General features: G+C 42.7%; 1 protein-coding gene across 1 annotated transcript in view; it reads right to left on the bottom strand.

Annotated features, from left to right (window-relative positions):
* The window catches only part of GABRA4 (gamma-aminobutyric acid type A receptor subunit alpha4), a 44,787-nt gene extending 35,740 nt beyond the window's left edge, over positions 1–9,047 (bottom strand). The window contains exons 1-2 of the mRNA XM_054825204.1: positions 8,809–9,047; positions 8,580–8,698 (exon numbers count right to left, since the gene is read on the bottom strand). Of these exons, the coding sequence (XP_054681179.1) occupies positions 8,580–8,698; positions 8,809–8,891 (202 nt within the window). The 5' untranslated portion in view covers positions 8,892–9,047. The remainder of the gene's footprint in view (positions 1–8,579; positions 8,699–8,808) is intronic.
* Positions 9,048–22,534: the final 13,487 nt, after the last annotated feature.

Here is a 22,534-nt window from a genome sequence, read left to right on the forward strand (position 1 = left end):
CCCCTTAAACCAAGGAACACATGCACTAACTAATTTCACTGGGATTTACGTCTGTTCCCAATGTAAAAGGCTAGAAAGCTGCTAATCGTTACCAGTTATTATGATGATTCTGTGATCAAAGCATTAGCTATCAGTTTAAATCAGGTAATTAACTCACATTGTAAATTAAAATAAATAAATAAATAAATAAATCTACCAATGGTCTCACCGAACAGTATCTGTTGGAAAAAAATGTATGATCTACAAATTCACAACCACAGTTTCTAAACCCTTATAACTCAAATTTCTAAAGAGGGTAAGTAGCTCAAGTCTGTTAATTCAGGTTGTATCATAGTATTTACAGCTAAAAATTAAAGGAGACTTAGCAGCAGCAGAATATGGCCCTCTTGCAAAGAAAAAAAAATTAAAAAATCACTGTTCACAGATGCCACTTTGAATCAAATGTTAAAAGGAGAAAAAGAAACAAGCAACTGGAAAACAGGGAACTTAGACTTCTTGCACCCAGAACAAGTGTCAAACTGTGAACAAAAAGTAAAATAAAACCATGTAAAATTATTTCACTAAACAGTTTGCAAGTTATGTAGAGAAGAACTGCTAAGAGTTTTTCAGCTAAATGTCAAAAAACCGACTTTGCTGGAAGTTAACAGAAGGACATTTTTTTTGAGATAAAATCTAAAGAAAATTCACCCTACAATAGCTGGTAGCTCAGTGGTCCCTGGAAAGTTGGATAGTCTGGCATGTCTGGCTTGAAGAGGTTTTAGGAAGAAACTCCCAAGTTTCAGATAACACACTTTCATACCACGCTGTTTGTTTTGCAATGGGTTGCTCTCTGAGCACGTCAAATGGAAGCTGCTCGTCTTTCTACAAAACACAAAGTGTTCATTAGGTCAGGGAAATCCATGAGTGGTTAGACCACTCATTTTACTGACAGCGTAGTCCAATGACATTTCCTGAATATAATATAATTTCTGGAGAGCAGAAGATGTCCGAGAGATTGGAAAAACTCTTACTAGAGCTGTCAAGATACTGGAAGTGAAAACATTCATCTGCTATGTTAAAAAATAAGGGACAAAAGCCAAATCACACTTGTACATAGAAGAGCTCCAATCGTATCTGACCTCCCATAATCACAAGACTATAGTTTATCTAGGGTTGGTTTAAATATATAAATACTTATTTGACCTGAACTTGACATGCTTCTGAAATCAAAGTTCTATAGAAATGAAAAAGTCATTTCCCCCACATAGCTCTAATAAGAAAATGTAGGAATTAGTCTCTGTTTCTCAATAATAAGAGAATACTGAATATTCCACTCAGTTCCTGCATCCCTTGCAGGAACTGCTTTACTTGTTTGTTAGTTCTAAGAAACTAAATAGGAACATTCCTCAAAAAAAAAAAAAACCCAAACCTTTAACTGCTTTCCTCTAGTGATATCACCTTTTCTTTAGCTATCAGAACACTGTAATTTTATAATCATATCAAATTAGGCAAAGGGACAGATTTTTCCCACAGGCATGAGCTGCTTCTCCTCAGGCACTAATTTCTTTTGTTTCATTAAATGATTATACCTTCACGGGCAATAAGCGTTCAGAGATTTTTTGCAAGTATATTTTTTGGAGTTTCTCAGAAAGAAGGGGAGAGTTAAGACCAAGAAGCTAATCTCCAAAATGGCAAGCCTACGATTTAATGCTATTAGAACTCCTATAGGAGCAGCAGCAGCACAGGACTAAAACTATGCTTGAGTTCACTCTTCAGTAACTGCTATTCTGCTCTCAAACCTTTACTGATTAGCAGGACCCATGAGAAAGAAGGAAGCAGGAACTCTCAGACAATAATGAAGCCACAAAATAAGGTGGAAATTAAAGTTTCTTTCGGATGCTTGCCTGACATGATGGCAGTACAGTGACAAAACAAATGTTAAAATCACATTTCAGGCTGCTAGAAAATGCAGATGAATGAGAATCTAGAAATATTTTAGGCATCATAACAGTTACCGAGCTAGTACTGATGTGCAAATCCTTGCTTTGCATTCAAAACCTCAGTCAAACATGAAAACGTTTGGTAGGAGTGAAGACAGCAGCAAGGGACAGTGACGCTGATTATCTCCCTAATGCTTTTTCTCCAACTGCAGCCCTGTCGTGCTCCACGTCTTCCACCTACGTTGTCAGTAATGCTAAGGCCAAACTTTGGATTTTCTAGCACATCCTAGTACTTAATGCCAACCCAGGAGTATCTATGGCGACACCAAAACCTATCTCTTATTCTTCCTGTTCGAGAAGAAAACTTAACTCCAGTTGGTAACAATAGCGGGGGTACAAATAGTGAGTCATGCTTCTTTTTTTTTTTTTTTTTTTAAACTATTATTAATCGTGGGAATTCCTGTCAACAAGGAGGAGATCTGTAGTCACCTAACCTACTTTTTCTGGTGATTTAAGCAGCCCTCCGAAATGAACGTGTTGCACCACTTAATCAACTCAGGCTCTGCAAGCAGAAGATCCTATTAGAATCCTTAACACTCTATTACTGGCAATAAAATGCAGCGAGTTGTAAGAATGCCAATTAACTTTAAATATGACCATTTGGGCTTATCCCTCAATGGATGTTCAGAAAGCATCTATCCACCATAAATCTTCAGGAACGCTGAAGAACTATTTATAACATACTGGTGTGTATTTTTATGTCAATGAAATAGGAGGAGAGTCCTACACACTGCAGTGGGAACAGTTAAGTCTGAATCACTGCTTGCAAGATAATATACTTTAAAGAAGCTCAGGCAGGATTAAAAGCAACCCCTGCAAAAAGCCAGAATAGTTCAGCGTTAGATAGAGATGTTACATGTGGGCTGGAGAAGCGATGCCAGGCCCTAACCTTGTGAAGAGGAACATAAGACAGCTCTCCCATGCATTTTATGCCAACATATGGGTTGAACTGCAGCACAGCTTCCCAGTGAAAGACTTTGGGCTCCATTATCCCCGCGTCTCCATAGGCAACTGTCACTGCAGAGATCTCCGCTGTATGTAAACAGTCAAATCCTGCGCAGACTTTCTGTGCGTTGCAAATTTTGCCATCAAGAGTCACACAACCAATCGGGAACATTAGCAAACAAGTCTGTACAAAGGTTTCAGTATACAAAGTACAATTTAAATCCTAAGTGCAGTTATCGTTGCTATTATGAGATCAGTCCCAGGATACATAAACTACATGAGATTATATTACATCAGTTCCTACAGCTACATCTAAAAAAAAAAGTAAAAAAGTAGTAAAGTAGATGCTACAGATTTTTTAAAATATAACTACATGAAAAAGATTTGGTGCTTTCTCTTTCCAAATTCTTGCTGTCTGAATAGGGTTGATATCTTTTAAATAAAATAAAAAAAAAAAACCCAACAAAAACCACCATCATACGAAGCGTGTTCTCTTGTTTCGTTCTATCAGAAAGAACAGCAGAGGACACCTGCTATACGTAAGATTTCTGTTAGGAAGCCGGAACAGCTAGGTAGGGCATTTTTAAAAAATTAATGTAGAATTCAAACACATGGGCTACATTCTCTACCAAAAAACAAATGTAACAAATGCAGCAGCACACAGTAACCTTTGTTTCTACATATGTTCATCCATCAGCATGTCTGGGCCCTGAAAACGGAGAAACATACCTCCAGAAATGAGGAGACTACTCTGTTTCTTTGCCTGTTCATCAGCAAATAATCTCTGCTGAGACAGCCAACAAGCTTGATACTGGTGCCAGTTTTCGTGATGTGGACACCTGTCTAGTAAGAACTGGACTAAGAATATCAGCTAATTTTATACAGGTCACTGAACAATAGACAGATGGTAATGACTTCAAGCATTACTAACCTCAGCCAAATTCAAATCAGTCAACTACAGGTATCTAACACCATATCCTGTTAAGCCTTTGAGTCATCTACTCTCACCAGCTAAGGAAGACTGGACAACTGCCTGAAAAAAAAAGGATCAGCTTCACTTTACAGTGCTCACTTAAGTCCATTTGCAATCTAAAAAATAAATAAAGTACATCATCTATTATGCTGAGCAATGGAACCTTGAAGGTACGTGAGAGTTCCTAAGAAGAGCAGATAATCACGTAGATATTTTTCTGTTCTCTAAAACCAGAAAATTGTCTTTACTCTTCAAATGTATTCTGTGTTTATTTTCTGACTAAAGTCAGTCCTCCTGCATTGACAGGAAATTAAACTCTTCGGAAACACTGTTCATCAGCTGAACATCAAAGAGCCTAGAAGGGGCAAAGAAGCCTTCTCCTACCCTTCTTAAGGGAGACAATGGCCAACATATTTAATTCCACCAAGTACTCAGCTGCACTTTCACAGGTACAAGATCATGAGCAAGAACATGAAAAGAAGGAGGAAAGAAAAAGAAAAAGGAAAATGAATGAACATAGTCCTGTTCCTTCTACTCATGAGCCAGCGTAAGTGGCAACTTCTAAACAGAAAGCCACAGAGCTATCACCATTTTGCTAGCTGATAGCGGGACTCGCGGCTCGTGCCAGACTACCTCACGCAAGTAACATAATCCGAGAGGAGAGAGAGCTCCAGCTTTCACTGACTGGTGGGCAACCACACCACAACGAGCCAGTGGTGGTGATACCATCAGTCCATTTAGAGCCAACATCAGTGGGTTTTGCAGTCAACCCAACAGCCTTGGGCAGGAGGCAAGTCACACACCACCTTCCTTCTTTGGTTTGGCCATAAAATTGGCCGTTAAAGGCAAGACACTAGAGATGAGATGTTCTCTAAAAGGCACACCTAACAAAAAAAAAAATCACAAAAATGAGCAGATACACGGCAGCACACAGTGACACTGTCCTCACCAGCTTCAGTCCTCTCATTCCTTCTTCCCAAAGTGTGATGAGTTACCATATCATGAAATTTTCAGTCAATTAGATTTTCTAAAGTTATAATCCAATACAGGCTTGAATCAGGCGCTTATTTATGTCAAGAGTTGCTCAGGTAAAGTCTGAAACCATGCAAGTGTTTAAAATGGCAAATCAGACCCAGGCCTTTTACTTCAAGCAAACAACGCTCCTGTCAAAAAGTCGTCTGGATTTCTACTGTCACTTTGAAACTAATCACCAGTAGAAAGGTAACAAGGGGAGTTTCAGAGACAATCCAGGTTTTGCAACTTCCTATGGTTTTCCTTTGGTTTGTATCATACAGAAAATTTTTAAAAAGCAAAAGAAAACCAGAGTCAGGGTATAACTAGAAATGCTTTTCCTTCAAAGTTCTCCATCTGAATCAAAACAGTATTGTGGCAGCACTCTTGAAGTTTTCCAGCAGATAATGTTTTTAATTAATCACACTACAAGTGTAAACATCCCGTTCTTATGATCTGTTAGATTATAGAGTGGTCTTGACCAGGAAATCCCCGTGCATTACAAATTGCGTTCTGAAATTCAGGATAATGATAAAATGGAGTGTACAGCGTAGGGAATGGAATTGACTTCATTTCCACCACACTATTTTCAAAGATCATATAGCATTACTTAATTCATTAGTCCCTAAATACCTTCCCTCTACTGAAATTCAAAACTCTTATGCATTTAAAGTCTTCCTGACAGCACTTGGGGGTTTTTGTTGTTGTGGGGTTTTTTTCTTTCCTACACAAAACTGCCCATTCTGCTTTGTTTCATTACATTTCTAGGTGAAATCTCTTTGCTTCTCTCTTGCTTCTTTAGATTCCCTCCCCCTCCAAACTTAATGGGAACTTTCACCTAAATGGTCTTCAATAACCTTTTTCATAAACCTGTCCGGGTTTTTTTCATATACTACCAAACCTCACAGTGCTTAGTAAGTGACAGCAACTTTTTAGGTGTTTTTTAATCCATTTAATAAAGTGTGTTTGCAATGCAAAATGTCAACCAAATGACATGGGCAACTTTATTCCTCTATTGACCCTCAACATACACCATGCTCCTGCGTAAGAAGTACCAAGACGAGCTCCCATATACTCCGTTGAGGGTCAAAAACCTCCTGAGACACCACATTTGTAAGCATGTTCAGGCAATTTAACTTCTCCTCTGTGACTACCAAAAATTGTGCTAATTAATGATAGCGTGGAGAATTTGGATCCAATTTTAGGAAATCTCCAAAATCTAACATTTTCTACTTCGCTCTGTATGCAAAAATTCTTCATGAATTCTTATTTGTGGCAACTCTGGAAGATGCCAGCAAAATTCAAAATTTGGCTACCTCCCTAATCTGATTTTAAACATCATTTGCGCCAGAATTAGAAATGTTGTCATTGATTTGAAGTTTAAAATCAGCATCAGTCAGACCTCTGTGGGGCCTTTTGTTCTTAAAATAAAACCTTCGTTTCATTTTGAGCCACGTGAAAACTAGATGGTGAATCAGCTTCAAGAATAAAACAAAAATATTCTGCTCTTCATCAGAAAGTGACGTAGCTTTAACGTTACCAAAACACGCTATACTTTCCCTCTCTGAATATTCCCATCCCCTCTAACATTTTGTTTGTTATGCTATAAACTAGTGAGTGACCCACTTTTAAGATGCAAGCCCCATTTGTCATAAAGATTTATTCAGCCAAAAAAACCCCAAAATATAGGGAAAACTTGATTTGGATAGTGTATATTTTAATAACTAATCTATAGTTGCTACTCTGAGTTATGTGAACAAGTCAAATCTGACCAATTGCAGCAATTTCTTTCTTTGATTGGTTTTGTTTTGTGGTTTTTTTTTTTTTATAAAAGCTGTTCTTGTCAAATCAGGTGAAGGTAACTTTTGCTGTGAGGAGCCAGGGAGGCAGGCATCATTTTCAAAAATAAAGCATTTTTTCCCCCGTGTGTTACTTACAAGTTCAAAACTCAAAGATAAGCAGTTTATATGTTATAAGGAGGAAGAAGCAAGAAGCAATATAATATCCATTTCGTGAAATATTTACCCAGAAGTGTTTTCCCCAGGCTGAAACCTGAGGGTTTTTTTCCTCCCTCTATCATTTACTTCAAGATTGCCATTATGAAAGTTCAAGGAGATACAATGAACTTTTTCTCCTTGATAGCATTTTGCTGAAAGTCTGCAACGCTTACTGGGTAAAAAGATCTACTCTTGCAAAATATCTTGCAAAGGACAACTATATTAAAAATAAAAAATCAGATAAACTGTATGCCATATTACATATTTAGTAGTTGTTTAATTTTGGAAATCTGATAATGCTCAAAAAGCATCTTTGCTAGATGACTAATTAGTTGGCATTCAACCTAAAATGATGCCAAACATAGCACATCTCTGGTACGCATGCAGAAGTGTCTGTAACCTCTCCGCAAAGACTAAATTGCAAAAGGCTACCAGCTCCCAATGATTCCTCCGGGTGCTAATAAATTTAGCTTCCTTCTCACTTAACGTGTAAGCTAACTTATAGAAGGCCCTCATTTATCCCATACGCTCAAAATAATAAAGGAGTGATCAACGATGCCAGGTGTTGTCCTTTAACAATCACGATCATGTATCTGAGCACTGTATATGGCATGTGGGGAACGTGTTGGCACACATGTCAGTGTAGATGTATCACGTGTATGAAGAAGGTACTTTCAGGGGAGGAAGAAAGTATTTCGCAACATAAACCTACGCAAGGATCTCATTCAATCCTGTATAGGAAGCAAGCCTATAAAATGCTCGTTATAGCTTTATGCATCATGAGGAGGACTGTAGCATTTCTTCTTAAATTTTCTTTTTCTACTTTCAAATCTGTATTTTTAATATCTTCATTCCAGATTACAGAATAAACTTTTATTTTTGTCTGGATCCTAATGATTTTTGGTTCCTAGTCCCTACACAGTAACATTAAAACCAATAAAGATCAGCAAATCTGGCTGCTTGTTCGACAGCACAAAACTGCATCTTAACAGCCTGGGGCAGGAAAGGGGCACAAAACTCCCACATGCTGAGCACGGGCGAAGGCAAATTCAACACTCCTCCACTTCTAATTCCTATACAGCAATTAAATCTACTACTTCTAAATCAAAGCTGGAATTCGAGCAACTGTGGTAAAGAACTGGTGTACTCCGGCACCTGAGCTCTGGTTTTCCCTAACTAGTGGAACAGAACCCACCAAAGACCTGACCTCTTAGGCTGGTAAAAGTGCACTTGTTTCTAGTGGGACCCGATCCGTGGCATTTAGGGGTCAAAAACTGCCAAGAACCCGAAGAATCCGGATGTCAGACAGGTCCCTCCATCCTCATCCAGCCAACGCACAGCGGCTTCAGGGTTGGGGGGTTTTTCCCCCCAGCGCAAGAGCAGCAGCCCGAGCCCAGGGTGCGGGCAGAGCAGCGAAGCGGGGGCTGAGCCCGGGACCGCCCCAGCAGGGCCCCCACGGCGGGGGTCGCTCAGCCCCCCCAGGGCTTTCGGGGCCAGGCGCTGCCTCACTGCCGGCCCTTCCCTCCCCGGAGGGCTCGGACCGCGGGGCCGGGGAGGGGGGAACAGACGTTTTCAGTCGGTAACGGGTGGGTACGAGCGGAAAGCGCTGCGCCCCCCGCCCCTGCCCGACGCCCCCCCACCACCACCCACGCCGGCACCGCGCCGCCACCGTACCCCCGAATCCCGGTCGCAGCCGGTTGTCATAGCCATCCAGGAGGCTGTTCAGGATGCTGGTGAAATTCTCCGGCCACAATTTCTCCTCTTTTTTGCTCTGCCCTGGCGGCCCGGTGAGACTACGAGGCAAAGGGGGAACGGGTGAGCGGAGCCGCCGGGAGCCCGCGGTGGCAGCGGCACCGGGACCAGCCGCCCCGGGGCCCCCGCCGCCGCCGCCGGGGGTACTCACCACGTCGCCAGGCACAGGCAGTGCAGGAGGGCGATGGAGAGACCCGAGGACATGGCGATGGCTGGCTCCTTGGCAGAAACCATCTTTGCATGCCATACTTCACGCCTGGGCACGTTAAACGCCTTGTCCGGGGCGGGGAGGGGGACGCGGGGCCCGGCGGGGGGGGAGGGGGAAGGGGGGGGCGGCGGCAGCCCCCGGCGGCCCTACATGCACGGCGCCCCGGTTGCCAGGCGCCCTGCACGGGCGGAGGAGAGGCAAGTTTCCCCGCGCCGTTAACTCTCTCGGGGCAACAGGCGCCGGTCCCCGCCGCTCCCCCCCCCCCTCCCTCCCTCCCTCCTCCGCCCCGCCCCGCCCGCGGCCCCGCGCTCCGCCCCGCTCTCGGCTCCCGGCCGCCCCGTGGCACAGGGAGGCCGCCGCAGCCCCCTCCGGGCGACGGCCGGGCCGTGAAAGCCGCCCGCCCGTTGGCTGCCGGTGGGGGTGCGGCGAGGTGGGGTGTCTGTGCGGGAGGGTGCTTGGGGAGATCGTGCTGGTGACCGCGGCGGCGAAGTCTTCGTTCGTCCCAATCATCTCTGCTCCCCGAGGGGGGAACTAAGCCAAGGCGGGGGGGGGGGGATTAATTCCCCAGCGAGGGAGGTTTGGGAGCAGGAGGGTCCCTCCGCTCCGGTGTCAGAGGAGCTGGGGGGAGAGCAGAGAAGGAGGAGAGCGAGCTCTGACTTCAAGGTTAAAACCGAGCGTGCCCAAAATGCCTGGGAGCGAGTGGGTTATCCCGGGTTTCTAAAAGCAAAAATGCCAGAAAAAGGGAAACGTTTCACATTATACCTTTTTTTTCCTCTCTCTCTTTTAATTCCTATAATTAGGAAACAAGATTTGGTGACCCAAATAATTTCCATTATACAAGGTCCAAGGGATTCTGCGGCAATTACAGTATAATTCACTCACAAGTGTTGCTAGTCTGTCACAGGCTGTTGGGTTGGTTGGGTGGCGAGGGGAAGAGAAGGGAAGAGAAAGGGGGGGTTCCCCCATGCAATAGGTATTGGCATTTAACAACTTGTTCTTCTGATCAAGTGTGCTGCAGGGGCAATTGTTTAGGTTTGGAAATCAGTGTGCATGTCAATTTTAACGAGGATGCTGAAGTTCATTGTGCAGGAGTGCACCGAGCAGGTACTGTAATTGACTCCAAGACTAGAGTACTGTCAACGCTGACAGAAAAAGGCTTTATTCATTACTTGCTACAGTATCTCCCAGCACTGAAATGCCTGATTATCTTCAAAACTACCATACACTTGAAATCTTCCTGATTGTACTTCAGAGCTTGTTCCAGTGAGGGTGCCCTTTGCTGATTCCTTTGAAAAACAATTAAAGCTGTGCTTGAAATCCATTTAGCTTGCTGATGCTGTTTATCTTTCAAAAAACTCTGTCTAGGCAGTCAGTTCTTCTTCCAATTTTAAAAGCCCCATTTAGGCCTCTGCAGATTATTAGTCTGCTTCCTGAGATTTTGGCAGGATCCTTATCTGCTGACTGCCTTACAGGATCCTGCTCTGACTGCCTTACTGGAATGAGGAATGCTCTGCTGAAACCTCACAGAGCAGGCAGCCTGCCGATGGACGGCACGCGCGCTCCATGCAGTATTTACGAGCCTGGACAACGCAGACGGTAAGATGTCACGCAAGGTCACATCAGCTCCTGTGATGAGGCTCTAGGATCAGCCTGTTTAACTCCACACCAGCAAGAGCTGGCTCCATTAGCAGTCTGATCAGGAACGACAGAAGGATGGATCAGCAGCTCTTCAGGAGTCCAATTTCCCTACATCAGATAAGTTTGCCTGGGTTAATCAGCCACTTTTGGTCTTCTATAAAGTGATGTAATTTGGTTTTCTGGACCAGTCTTCTGCTATAGCATGGACTATCCCAAGGGGATGCTTGGGACCGGCCTCCAATAAAAAGAATCTCTGGTTTTCCTGTCCCTTGCAAGAAAAAGTAATCCCTCATAGCAGAACATTGAAAATGTTTCTAAGTGATGTCATCAGATCTAGGGATATCTCAGAAAAATTCTGCTGGCAGAAGCCAAACTCACAAAATTAAAACAAAGGCAATAGATGGTGATTGAGTACTGGGAAGAATTCTGCTGGCTAGTCAGACACAGAGCAAACCACGGCTCTACAGCACTGCCACTTCTAGCAGCTGCCGTGGAAGAAAGCCAACACCACCCTGGCAGAGCCCGGGGCACCCTTGGGTTTAGATTGTTTTATTGCCTTCGGCATATGTACAGACACCTGCGTGAACTGAAATAGAAAAGTCGAGTGGTATTCACCGGTAATGATCTCCCCACATGAATGTCCTGAGAAATGTTATCGCTTAACCCTCTCTGAGATCTGTGCCTGGAGTCACAGGGAACATGGATGCCATAGGCCCAGTAGTTCTTCTGCAGGTAGAAATCAGAGAAACTCACTCGGTTATCCCCCTTCCAGCAGTTTCAGGAATGGACCTGGTCTTTGCATGATTCCCAGGTTCTTTAGAACGAAGAATAGTATTACTGATACCTTTTGTCTCTTCAGGAAAGGTACTTCAGTAAAGGTAATGTCAGGTTGAAAGATTTGTGGACATGCCATGCCAGGGCATCAGGTAAGAAGTACTCATGGCTTCTAAGAAGATGCTCATGTTGTTTTTTCTAGGAAGAGGTAGACATAGTGCCCTTCTGTCACACCGTCCCTGCCATAGGTTATATTGGTGTAGGATCCAGGTGCCACCTGGGTGCTTTTACTCCCTTGAAGTGCTAAAATTAAATGAGAAATCACTTTCTCTAAATCTAGAAAATGAGTTCAAACACTTTTCAAATTTATTGGTGGATAATATCTCCCTTAGATCCAGCACTGACTATCAAGTATTAAGTAAGATTAATACCAAAACCAGAGATTGCTGTCCTTGATATCTGAACAACTGTATCATTTGTTTATTGCTGAAACTTTTACAAAACTGGGCTTGAAGGGAACATAAACCAGTTCAAAATAACAGTAAACCATCCTGTAAGTCAGATAAATCACTTCTGAGTACCTGTTTATACCTTTTGATATATGCATTGCCCTGGCTAATTTCAACATTTTTTTAGTTACATCTTAAGAGATAGTCTAGATTCTTTTGTAATGTATTTGTAGCATAGACACACACAGAGACTCCCAGGGTGCTGCTTTGTCACCAGCAGTATGCTGATTTTAAAAATACTGCTTCAAATGGTCTTTGATCACTTCGAAGGATTTCTGGGTTATATCATCTCTCTAAAAGAACTTGATGACACCAAGAAAGATTTAGTGGTCACAGGCTGGATTGATGGCCCCTAAAAATGCTGAATTTGGCACTTCCTCAGCTTCTCCAGCTTTTACCACCAATTCTTCCAAGATTTCTCTGAAGAAATCTCACCCATCGTGGACTATTGTAAGAAGGGGACTATTTTTGCCCGGCTCCATATGCTCAGAAAGCACTTGAATATTTTAAACAGACTTTTTTTTTTTTTTTTTTTTTTGTACTGCCCCTATGCTGATGTATCCTCCTAATGATTTTTAATGAAGCAGACATTCTGGCCATGCCTCAAAAGCCATTTTATCCAAAGCTATGGATCTTCCAATATAGCTTGATAATTTTTTATTTATCACAACACACAGAGAAGCAGAAAAGTTTTTCGTCACTCTTCCAATTTCTACTTTACCATCAGATTAAGTGGAAAGAAAAAGAAAGTCAGTACTTTTCTTGTGGAAGGCACTATCTAGCCTTTCCAATTTTTTTTTTTTAAACTATGGATTCCACCAACATTACAGGTTATATAGGTAGATTATAGGTTACATCGTTTTTCCCAGCAGATTTCATTATTCAACTGATTTTGACCTGATTTAGTCCTGGCATCAAATCCATGAAGACAGCCAAACTTATATGGAAAAGAGTGGGAAAATCTTTAATGCCCAACTATATATTGCATAGTTAAAAACCTCTAACACTTAGAAAAGAGAAGATAAAACTGGGATCTCTGCCAAACACCTAAATGTTTCTTTATCTGAATAGCTAAGTCATTGATTTCTTGGACTTTCTACAGTTTCTGCCCATATCAACAGAGCTTCTTACAGTCTTGATCAAACAGCTTGTCTTCACGTACATCTTTTTTAAAGGTCAGGGGTTGAATATCCATTCTTTGGAAAATGTGTACCCCAACCCCATTTCTGGCAGATGACCAAGAAAAGACACGGCTACGTTTTCTGTACGGCTAACTAGAGAGTCTTTTACTCCTTTCCTTGCACCTCCTCAAGGGTGCAAGGGGTCTTTCACTACCCTCCTCTCCTGCATCCACGCACATTAAAGAAATCACGGGGACCTACAAAAAATACACCTGTCCTTGCTTTTATCAAGACTTTGATCTGGAGCTCAGGAGAAGTCTGAACTACCTGTTCGAGGAAGAGTTCTCCGTTGGTGGGGACACCAGGCTACTGTGGGCCTTGACTGCACCTCTAGCCATGTGGTTACATTTTAGCAGTCCGGATTTTGGGCCTATTGACTGCAATTTAAGTTCTGCTCTGGAAGCAGTAAGACAGATGCTTAAGCTCTTTCCTGCTCTTCTCCCAGTCCAGCTTTCCCTCCCTAGTGTAGTTCTGGTAGGTTTTTTCCCAGCTCCTTATTTCGGTATCTGATCACAAAGTTGTTACCTCCAGCTTTAAAAGGATCCAGTTGCATTCAGTGTAGCAAACATGTTACCAAGCACAGTTCTTTCTCTCAAGAGCTTACAGTCTAGATAGGTAAGACTAACTAAGGCTTGGACACAATGAAGTACTATTCTTTTTCCCTGGGAACTGAGGTGCAAAAAGCCTAAGTCACAACGCAACACTGTAACACCATGGAAGGAATTTGGAGCAGAACAGGAGCTTAATTCCAGCCTGCTCTGTCCCAGGTCAGGTCTCTAAATCACCACCTCAGCTGTCTTTTCAAAGCACAGCATAAACTCTGTGTAAAACTGAACCTTCAGCTGGCCCAGCTTTGCTTCACTTCCATGGCCAGAACTCCTACGAAACTGCAGGAACTGATGCCGACATGCATTTAGCCGTGTATTTTTTCCTCTGACATATGGTATTTACAAGACTGTTCTACAGTACCATGGTTATTTTAACACACATGTCCTTGATTTCTTGGAATAAGGCTAGAAAATCCTTTAGGTACCAAATATATATATACACACATATACACATATATATTGCTATTACTGATTGCAATAAGATTTATGTGGATTCTTCTAGTGATTGACACATGGAAGTTTAAGGAGGTAAACGGTGAGCTTCATATTTAAGGGGACCTCTACTCTACACACTGCAATGGAAATGTGTTTGTGGAAGCAGGAACTCACTCCAGGAACTGCCAATTTGGGGCAAAAAGTGTTCTCAGCAAGAAAGTATTAAAGAATTCCTATGCCTCCATCATCTCCTTTCTTGTCTAACCCTACTGCTTCCACAGGGGACACACTCATATAATCGGGCATGTCACTGACCCATGTCACATCTGCAGCAGGAGCCTAGAGGTGCCAGGGCCATTGGGGCAGGTCATTGTCACCTTCTCAGTGGCAAAGCAGGGAATAAAGTGGATCTCCTGATTTCTGTATCTGAAAACATGATAAGAAGATCTCTTCATGTGGGGAGAATAGAGGGTTTTTTTTCTAAAACAAGTACAAGGCTGGCTGTTTCATTGAGGTGCAGGACCTGGCAGCCAGAGTTGTGGGAAGGAATTTGGGAAGTCACTGCCCTGTACCCTGCCTTCCCCTGTTAGAGCTTCCAAGTTTAATGCAAAATGTGTCAAAATTTTTGGTTGCCCTGAGCAACAGTAGCAAACCTTCTGCAGCTTTCAGAGGCAGCAGGCAGGGCAGAGAGAGGGGCAGGGGGCCGAAGCACGGGCAGCTCACGGGGGCTGCCATGGCTCAGAGGGAGAGGAAGGCTGGGTGTTCCTGCTTGTGGTCTCCTTCAGGTTCCTGCTTTCAGGCGGAGCCTCCACACTACACCACCTTATTTTAAGATAGCTGCATCCCACTGCTGGCCCCTGCTCCCAGAGGGAACGAGAGAGCAGAAGCACCAACAAAGTGCCTCCCTGGAAGGCTTCATGTTCCCAGTCATTACACATCCATTAATCCCAGAAGTCATGAGTCATGGGCAGATGTCTGGGGAATAAGTTAAAGCATGCCATCGGAGCCATAGGTCTGGCTCCTGACTCACGCTGAAGGCACTGGTGTCAGCTCTAGTGATTTTCTCCCTGCCTTCATGGTGCTTGGCTTGCCTGGGTCTCTCAAAGGCAGGAGGAGCCCTATTTTTCTTTCAAAGAGAGAGCAGGAGAGTTGCAAAGTCTCTGGATTGTACAGTGGGAGAGAAAAACCTGAAAATTTGACCTAAGTCTTTTCTGTATAAAGAACCCAAAATCCTTCAGGCAGGTAAGTAAAACTGAGACTTCTGAATCTCAAGACCCCTGTGGGGCTGACTTCTGGTTCCCAGGTCCGGGGCTAGCAGTACTGATGAGGCTCTGTTTATGTTTATCCTGCTCTTCCCTCCTGTTGCCGTGCCGGGGTGGGGCGGGGGGTCACTGAGCCGTGCTCAAGCACCACCTCTGCACTGACAATGATGTTCAGTAAAGAAGAGACACTGCTTCGGTTTGGTTCACTTCCCACCATTGCTCTCTTTGCTTATGTCAAACACACACATTAACAGAAAGACCTTCCTTTCTACCTTGGAAGAGATACATCCTTTATGCCGTGACATTTTAAGAAATACTATGGCTCCAGAAGGAGCAAGGCATAGTTACCTAGCTAAAGGTGTTCTGCATCTAGCTTCTTGCAAGGGATAGCTTGAACACCAGCTATAGTCAAAACCTTCCTTATAATGGCAACATCTCTGTATTAAATAATAATACCAGCATACATATGTTAGGTAGAAAATATTGCCTTTAAAATGTTTTAGTATAAAAACAAACAGAATGATTTTTTTATGCAAATAGAGCTGCCAAACAGACTTTTGCAGTAGCCCAGGGGTCTGGAAACAGCTGAGCAAATTGGTGTTTAGAGCTGTACTTGTAAGCTCTGCTTGCAAAGGCAAAATTTGCCATTGTGGTAATACACTTAATCTACAGAAGACACACAACCAGTCTGCTCTTCATTACCATCTGGTGGTTGTTGCATGGAGTGGCATTACTAACCTCTCAAAAAAAAGTTACTGAGAGGAATTTTCATATCATCACCAGAAAGGAAAGGGCGCTGTAGCAGCAGTGGGCAGCACAAGGGGGCTGGTTTTGCCTTACAGGCATTGACACAGAGGCATCAGGCCCAGAGAACACTGACAGGATGAGCAGGTGGAAAAGAGAAAATTAAGAAGCGTCTGGTGGTACTTCAGCATTTCATCATGTAATTTAAGGCGTACCTGAATATCATTTGCAAGGAGCTGAGAACTGCTTGGGAAGTGCAGTGCGCTGTTCCCTCCCACTGACAGCAGTGGTCCCTGAGACCATTTGGCCGGATAAGGTATCTTGTTAACCACTTTCAATAACTAGTTCCCAGATCTCCTTCACTACTTACCCAGAGAGGTATCTTACAAGTGGTATCCTAGCAGGGGGCCTATGTCCTCGGTGGTAAGCAAGAGGAAGATAATCCCATTCCTCAGCTATATGGGGAGCTAGCTCTCCTCTCGCACAGTTTGTGCTCTCCACTGTATAATCTCTTCCCCTTCCCACACAATGGATTCATCAGAGGGAAACTCGGCAGTGGGATTCAGCTTGGAAGGGACTTTTGGAAGTCATTGATCCAATCTCCTGTTCAAAGCACAGCCAACCTCAAAGTTAGATCAGGTAGCTCAGGGCCTCTGAGGACATCCTCACCCTTTTCAATCTTCTTGGAGTATTTCTTATCCTTGGAGTATTTCTTATGAAGGAAGGGTAGTCTGCTCTTACACTGAGTGAAAGAAGTAGAATAACTGGTGAAGTACAACACCCTTTTGCTTTTACCTAAGTGTGTGGATCAACAGATAATTGCTATACAGTGAAGAGTCCACTCTAAGTACTTTGCAACAGAAGAAATATAACCTCCTGGCCACAGTCACAGAGGGTGCTAGTTTGGATACACCGCGGGGCTGATCCAGTGCAGCTGCAGCATCTCTTGTCTTATGCACTAGATTGAATTTTTCAATAATAGCACTAAATTAAATAAATTCATTATTGTAATTATAAAATTCACAAAGCATAATACACTTAAAACCAGAAATAGTTTTATGGCTCAATTGCTTTTACCTTTAAAAAAGATGCACTTTTCAGTTCCTTTCCAAGCTCTGCCACTGATTTCTGCGACCTTGGAAAAGTAATTTAAGCCAAATCTTCTCAACAAGTGTAGCTAACACTAAGTGCATGAATGTATATGAAGGTTTTTGTACATAAGAATGACCCAGATCTTGTGGAGGCCAAATACCCAAATCTGCATTTAAAATTTTGATCCCCAGGCCTCTGTGTCTGAATTTCCTGCTCAGTAAATTTTAGAGGAGACTTACATATGTTGCAGCGATATCTGAAGGTATTAATTAGTTCAAATGCATACAGTGGCTTAAAAATGTAAAGTATATAAATACTAAGTAGTATTATCAAATGGGTCAGTATTTAACCAATACTCATGTCCTTGTTAGCTTAGACATTTCATTGACTTTGTGTCTCATTTTGGATGTTTAATACATAATCAGCTTTCTAAATATTTCTCTGCTGGACACAGGCATCAGAGTACATGAGATTAACACTATCTGAGGAATAAACACTCCTTAGCCAAAACACTGGCTATATGAAGAGGCCTCCACAGTCACCTCCCTGACCTCTCAGCCCACTTAGACATGACAAATGAAAGACTTCCACTGATGATGGTGAAAATGAGTCGGTAGAAAACGCAAGGGATGAAAAGGAAGCTGAATATTTTACAGAGACAAATACACAGTTCCAGGAGGCGGACTTCACAAGATGAATGGTTTTAAGAGGATGGATGAGGTCTGCACTCACCAGCGCTCTTTCTTATCTCATGGAAAACCATCTATGTCTTCCCTGCCTTATTACTCCAGAACAATACATGCTCTTTTCCCTGCCGTATGGTTCAGCTCACGGCCCAAAAAGATGAAGTACAAATCCACCCTGACTTACGTACAATTTAGACACCAGTGTCATTTAGGTTCCGTTCCAAAACTCACTGAAGTGAACTAAAAACCTGCCACTCACCCTGGGGATTTTGGATCAGAACCAGAAAGCATTTTTCACTCCAAGTTCCTGATTTACTATGGCGCTGGGGTTTTCTCTATAATACTTTGTTTTCTTACAGCCTCGTTGTTGTTGTTTTTATCCTATTATACAAATGTTCTAATTCCTCAATTCCCCATCTGACAGACAGGCAGGTGACAATTTTCCTTCATCAAATGCAGGTGGAGAGGAATTTGGCTTGGCTGCCACTGCTATGTCCAGCGCCTCAGACTGGTCTTAACGCAGAGACAACACTGAAACACATTTTGCAGATTTTCTGAAATTAAAACCTTGATAATGTCCAGAAACTGAAGTAAAATTTAAGCCTTGATGTGCCAGTTGAAGGTAGAGAAACTCTCTGAACCAAGGAACAAGTCACTTAGGAGGCACTTGGCAAGACAAAGGGAGACACAACAGAGAGGTTAAGAATATGAGAAGTTAGCTGATGGGAAGGATCCAAAAGTCATCCCTACAGTAGGAAGAGATGAGAAGGAAATGCTTCCAAATTATAAAATTAAGTTTTTTCTTGATATTTCTTCTTTTGGCCTCTTCTGCCCATGAAGCTAAGTCTTTCAATCTCTCTCACTTCTGTCCAGAGATGGTATTAGAAAATATCTGAAGCTAACATTGTTGACATCACTCAAATGCTTGGTGCTGCTCAGGGGAGCACGGGGATGCTCCCCCACCCCTTATCTCACCCTTTACTTCTTCCTGAGGGTTCGAGTTCTGCTGATTGCCCTGAAACAGGATTCGGGATGGTTTTGCACTCTGTGGCGGTTTTGAAGGCAGCCACAAACAGTTCAGTCTTTTCCAAAATGCAAGAACAGTGAATTAACCAGTAACCTCTGTGGCTCAGCCATCCCTCCCGTGGGCCTCTCCTCAGAGCAGGTATCCCTGGGACAGCCCCTGTGCCCCGTGCCCAACACTGCCGTGGGGAGAGGTATCAACAGGGGCTGCACAACACAACACGTAACGTCCCAGTTTTGTGACCTCGCTGAGGAACTTCTCTCTTGTGTCTTTACCAGTTCTCTGTGATCAATTTTTCTTCCAGTTCTTATCTTTGTCCTTATTTTAGGCTTTATTTTAGGGTTCTTTTTCAACTAGCTAAAACCAGCACAAATGACAGGGCGTAATCTATTTCTCAGTTTATGGACCACTTCCAGTGACTGCTGCCAGCCCACACAACGTATATCAATCATGGATTTTAGACCTGCACCCCTGCATCAGTTAAAGAGATAAGTAAAATTACTTGTTGTCTTACACCTTCCTGTTGACAAAGTGACTCCCAGCTGAAGAGATTCACATATGCTCTTTATTTCAGCAGGCAAGAAGCATCTATCTCACTCATCAAATGTGCTCCCGAGACAAGAAAGGAGTGTGCAAGCAGATGTTGTGTAGGACTATTGCATTTGTTAAAATCATGCCCACTTTGTTTTCTCCCAGCGTAGGTATGACTATACATGGCGATACATATCTAATGCTGTCATTTTCATGGCTGTAAATCTACTCAACAGAATTCCAGAGGAATTTGCCATCAGCAAAGAAATCAGCCTGTCAGTTTTCAGTCTGGCAGATTTTACAGTTCTAGTTTACTGGTTTTCTAATACGGACTCTTAAATGTGAGACGTGAAATAGTTTGTAAACGTATTCTTGAAATATAATGCAAATTTTCGTTCTTGTCACCTCTGTCCTTGAAGGCAGCAGACAACCTTGGTAATGAGTGGAAATAGGAAATGCCAACCTTTCGTGAGGCAGGGGCAATGGCAAGAGGACAGAGAACAGTTTCTATTTGCAGTGACCATTCTTGACTATTCTAGCTTTTACTCTTCAGGGTCTTACCATATAGAAGCACAACCTCTTAAAAAAAAAAAACAACAAACCAAGTATTATACAATCTTAACCAAAATGTCTTGTTTATTTTCTTACTGAAGTTGGCTCTTTGAGGGGGTATGGAATTTGGAGGCTGGGTCTCCTATGAACTAAGGACATTTTCAGGTAGATCCAATTTTAAAACTGGAAGTGCAAACCAATGGAAAAGGCCAGTGTTCAGCATCAGTTTTCATCTCAAATCAGACTGCAGTAAAAAAAACCCCAAAACTTTTAACGTAAAACTAGCTTTGAGGAAAAACTAGTTAGGGCCTTCAATCTCCCCAGCAACGTAGTACAGCAAGCGAGCAGGGGCTACTGGAGATAACAAAGGAACTGGAACTACAGTTTCCACTGAAGAACTGCAAACCATCAGTAGAGACAGGCAGTGATGTTACCACCCTTTAGAGTAACAAGATCACAAAATACTTGAAATTAGAAGGGGAAGTTATCTAGCCTACCTCCTGCTCAACTTCAGAGCCAAGTTCAGCTCTCACTCTGAGCTGCACTAACCTCAAAGATAGATCAGGTTGCTCAGGGCTTTGAAAGGAATATTTTTTAATTCTAAATTTCTTGAGAGTAAATAATGCAGAAATCTATCCTTTCTCAAAGAAAAGTTCATTTTGATTAAGTATTTTCTTTCTTCTTCCTGATGAGGGAACGCTTTGATCAACACACTTATGTGAAAATATCCCCAGAAAAGTTGCTTGTGTGACTGAATTCAGCTTTTCTGTCTCTTCATTGCTAGAAGCAAACAAGCTAGGCTCTTTTTCATGTGACTCACACATTCATAAGAGTACGTAGCGAGTGCATCACATCCCTGAAATGGGACAAAGAGACACATTGCATTCTAGTGGCTCAGTGTGGTAAAATACTTCTGAGTATGAGAATGCTGCTTATATTTCTCAACTCACTACTTTCAAAAGGACTTATTTAACCTGACAATTTAAATAGGGTTTTGCAGTGAGCTGATTCAGAAAACAATGAAACAGCAAAGCTGGAGAAAATTAACTCCATTTATCAGAAAAATAATTTCTGAGCCATGCCAGTAACAGTGTTTCATTTCTTATACCAAAAAAAATCCCCATACAAATAAAGACAGGACCAGGCCTAAGAAGTGTAGAAGATCTCAATCCTACAAATATGTACACAACTTTCCATAGTATGCATCAGCCTGTTAAAATCAAGGGAGCTGCTTGCAACGGAAAGGTATATGTGTGCTCAGTTTCCACAGGATAATACATCAGGTATTAACTCTTTCTGTCCTGCTTCTGACATCTCACCAGCACTGACAAACCTCAATTGTTAGGAACTGTATAAAAGCAAGTACCTAAAATACCTTTTAACAGGAATGGTAACAATATCACACTTCTTATGTCTCTGTTCTTTAAATATCTTGTTAAAACCAGCCTCTGCAGTGCTGTCTACAATTGCCTTCCTTTTTTCAGCAACACTTCAGACCACTGGCTCTTTGTAGTTCACGGCTCACTGAGGCCACTAAGCTATGCAAGTGCATACAGACTAAATGCTACTTGCGCCTTCTTCATGTCTGTCTCAACGCTTGTTGAATGTCTGCTTAATTTATCCTGGATAGTTTGTTCTCTGCAGCCGGGATTGTCTTTTTTGATAATCTCTATAGCATCTGGCAGCAAGACCTTAATCTTCAGCCTCTACAACTTCTCTTGAGCTAGCATCAGAGGGAGAAGGAGCTTGTGAGTCTCCCACACCTGGGATGAAGGACTGGGAAGGTGAGCAGAGTTGCTTCCCGCAGGTAGCGAGGAGCGGGGCAAACACAATGTACTGCCAGGGTGGGGGGGTTCTGTCATTAGGCGTGCAGCGCTGGACACGAGCACCTCAAGAGGAAGCACGTTCTGTCATGTTAAGAAAGGATGTTGGATGAGCGGTGGACACAAGGCTGGGGGATCCAAGAAGGGATTTCAAATGAGTGCTACAGATTTTTATCTGACATGATTAAAGACTCGCTAAATTATTCTGGCTGTAGATATAGGATAAAAAGAATCCTATTGCTCTTGTATATTCTCTTCTCACTTTGATTATTAAAGGTGAATAACTTCAATTCACAGTTTTGATATTTATTAGTAATTCTTCAAAACACTGTCCTAAGTGTTTTACAAGTTCTTAAAGGAAAGTAGAACCTGCACTAAGAAGATCTTAATTGACCTTTACAGCATAGAAAAAGCAAGATAAAAATGGGGCACAAAGAGGGCATGAGTTTTGAGCTGACCTTTTTTTATTTCCTGAGGGAAAGGTGAGGGTGTGGAGGTTTACTGAGAGACCCGAAGGAAAGGGAATGGCTGGGAGGGTGAGGTGCTCTCCTCACTGCGGGGCAGCATCCCGCCGTCTACAGATCCCAGGATAAAGTGCAAGCTCAGTGTGTCACTCCACAGCTCTTCTCGATTGCTTGCACAGCTTTCCCGCTGCACTGAAATCCCCGCAGTATGCTAAAAGTATCTCCAGCTTGCTGTTTTCTGCCATCTGAGAAGACTGCTCACAAGCTGCATTTGACTCAAGGGATTACTGTAGGTATGAAATGACAATAGCATTATCACTAAGCAGATGAAGTATGTGACCTATTT

This window comes from Grus americana, chromosome 4 (genome assembly GCF_028858705.1).
Source record: "Grus americana isolate bGruAme1 chromosome 4, bGruAme1.mat, whole genome shotgun sequence".
In the NCBI taxonomy this organism is placed as follows: Eukaryota; Metazoa; Chordata; class Aves; order Gruiformes; family Gruidae; genus Grus; species Grus americana.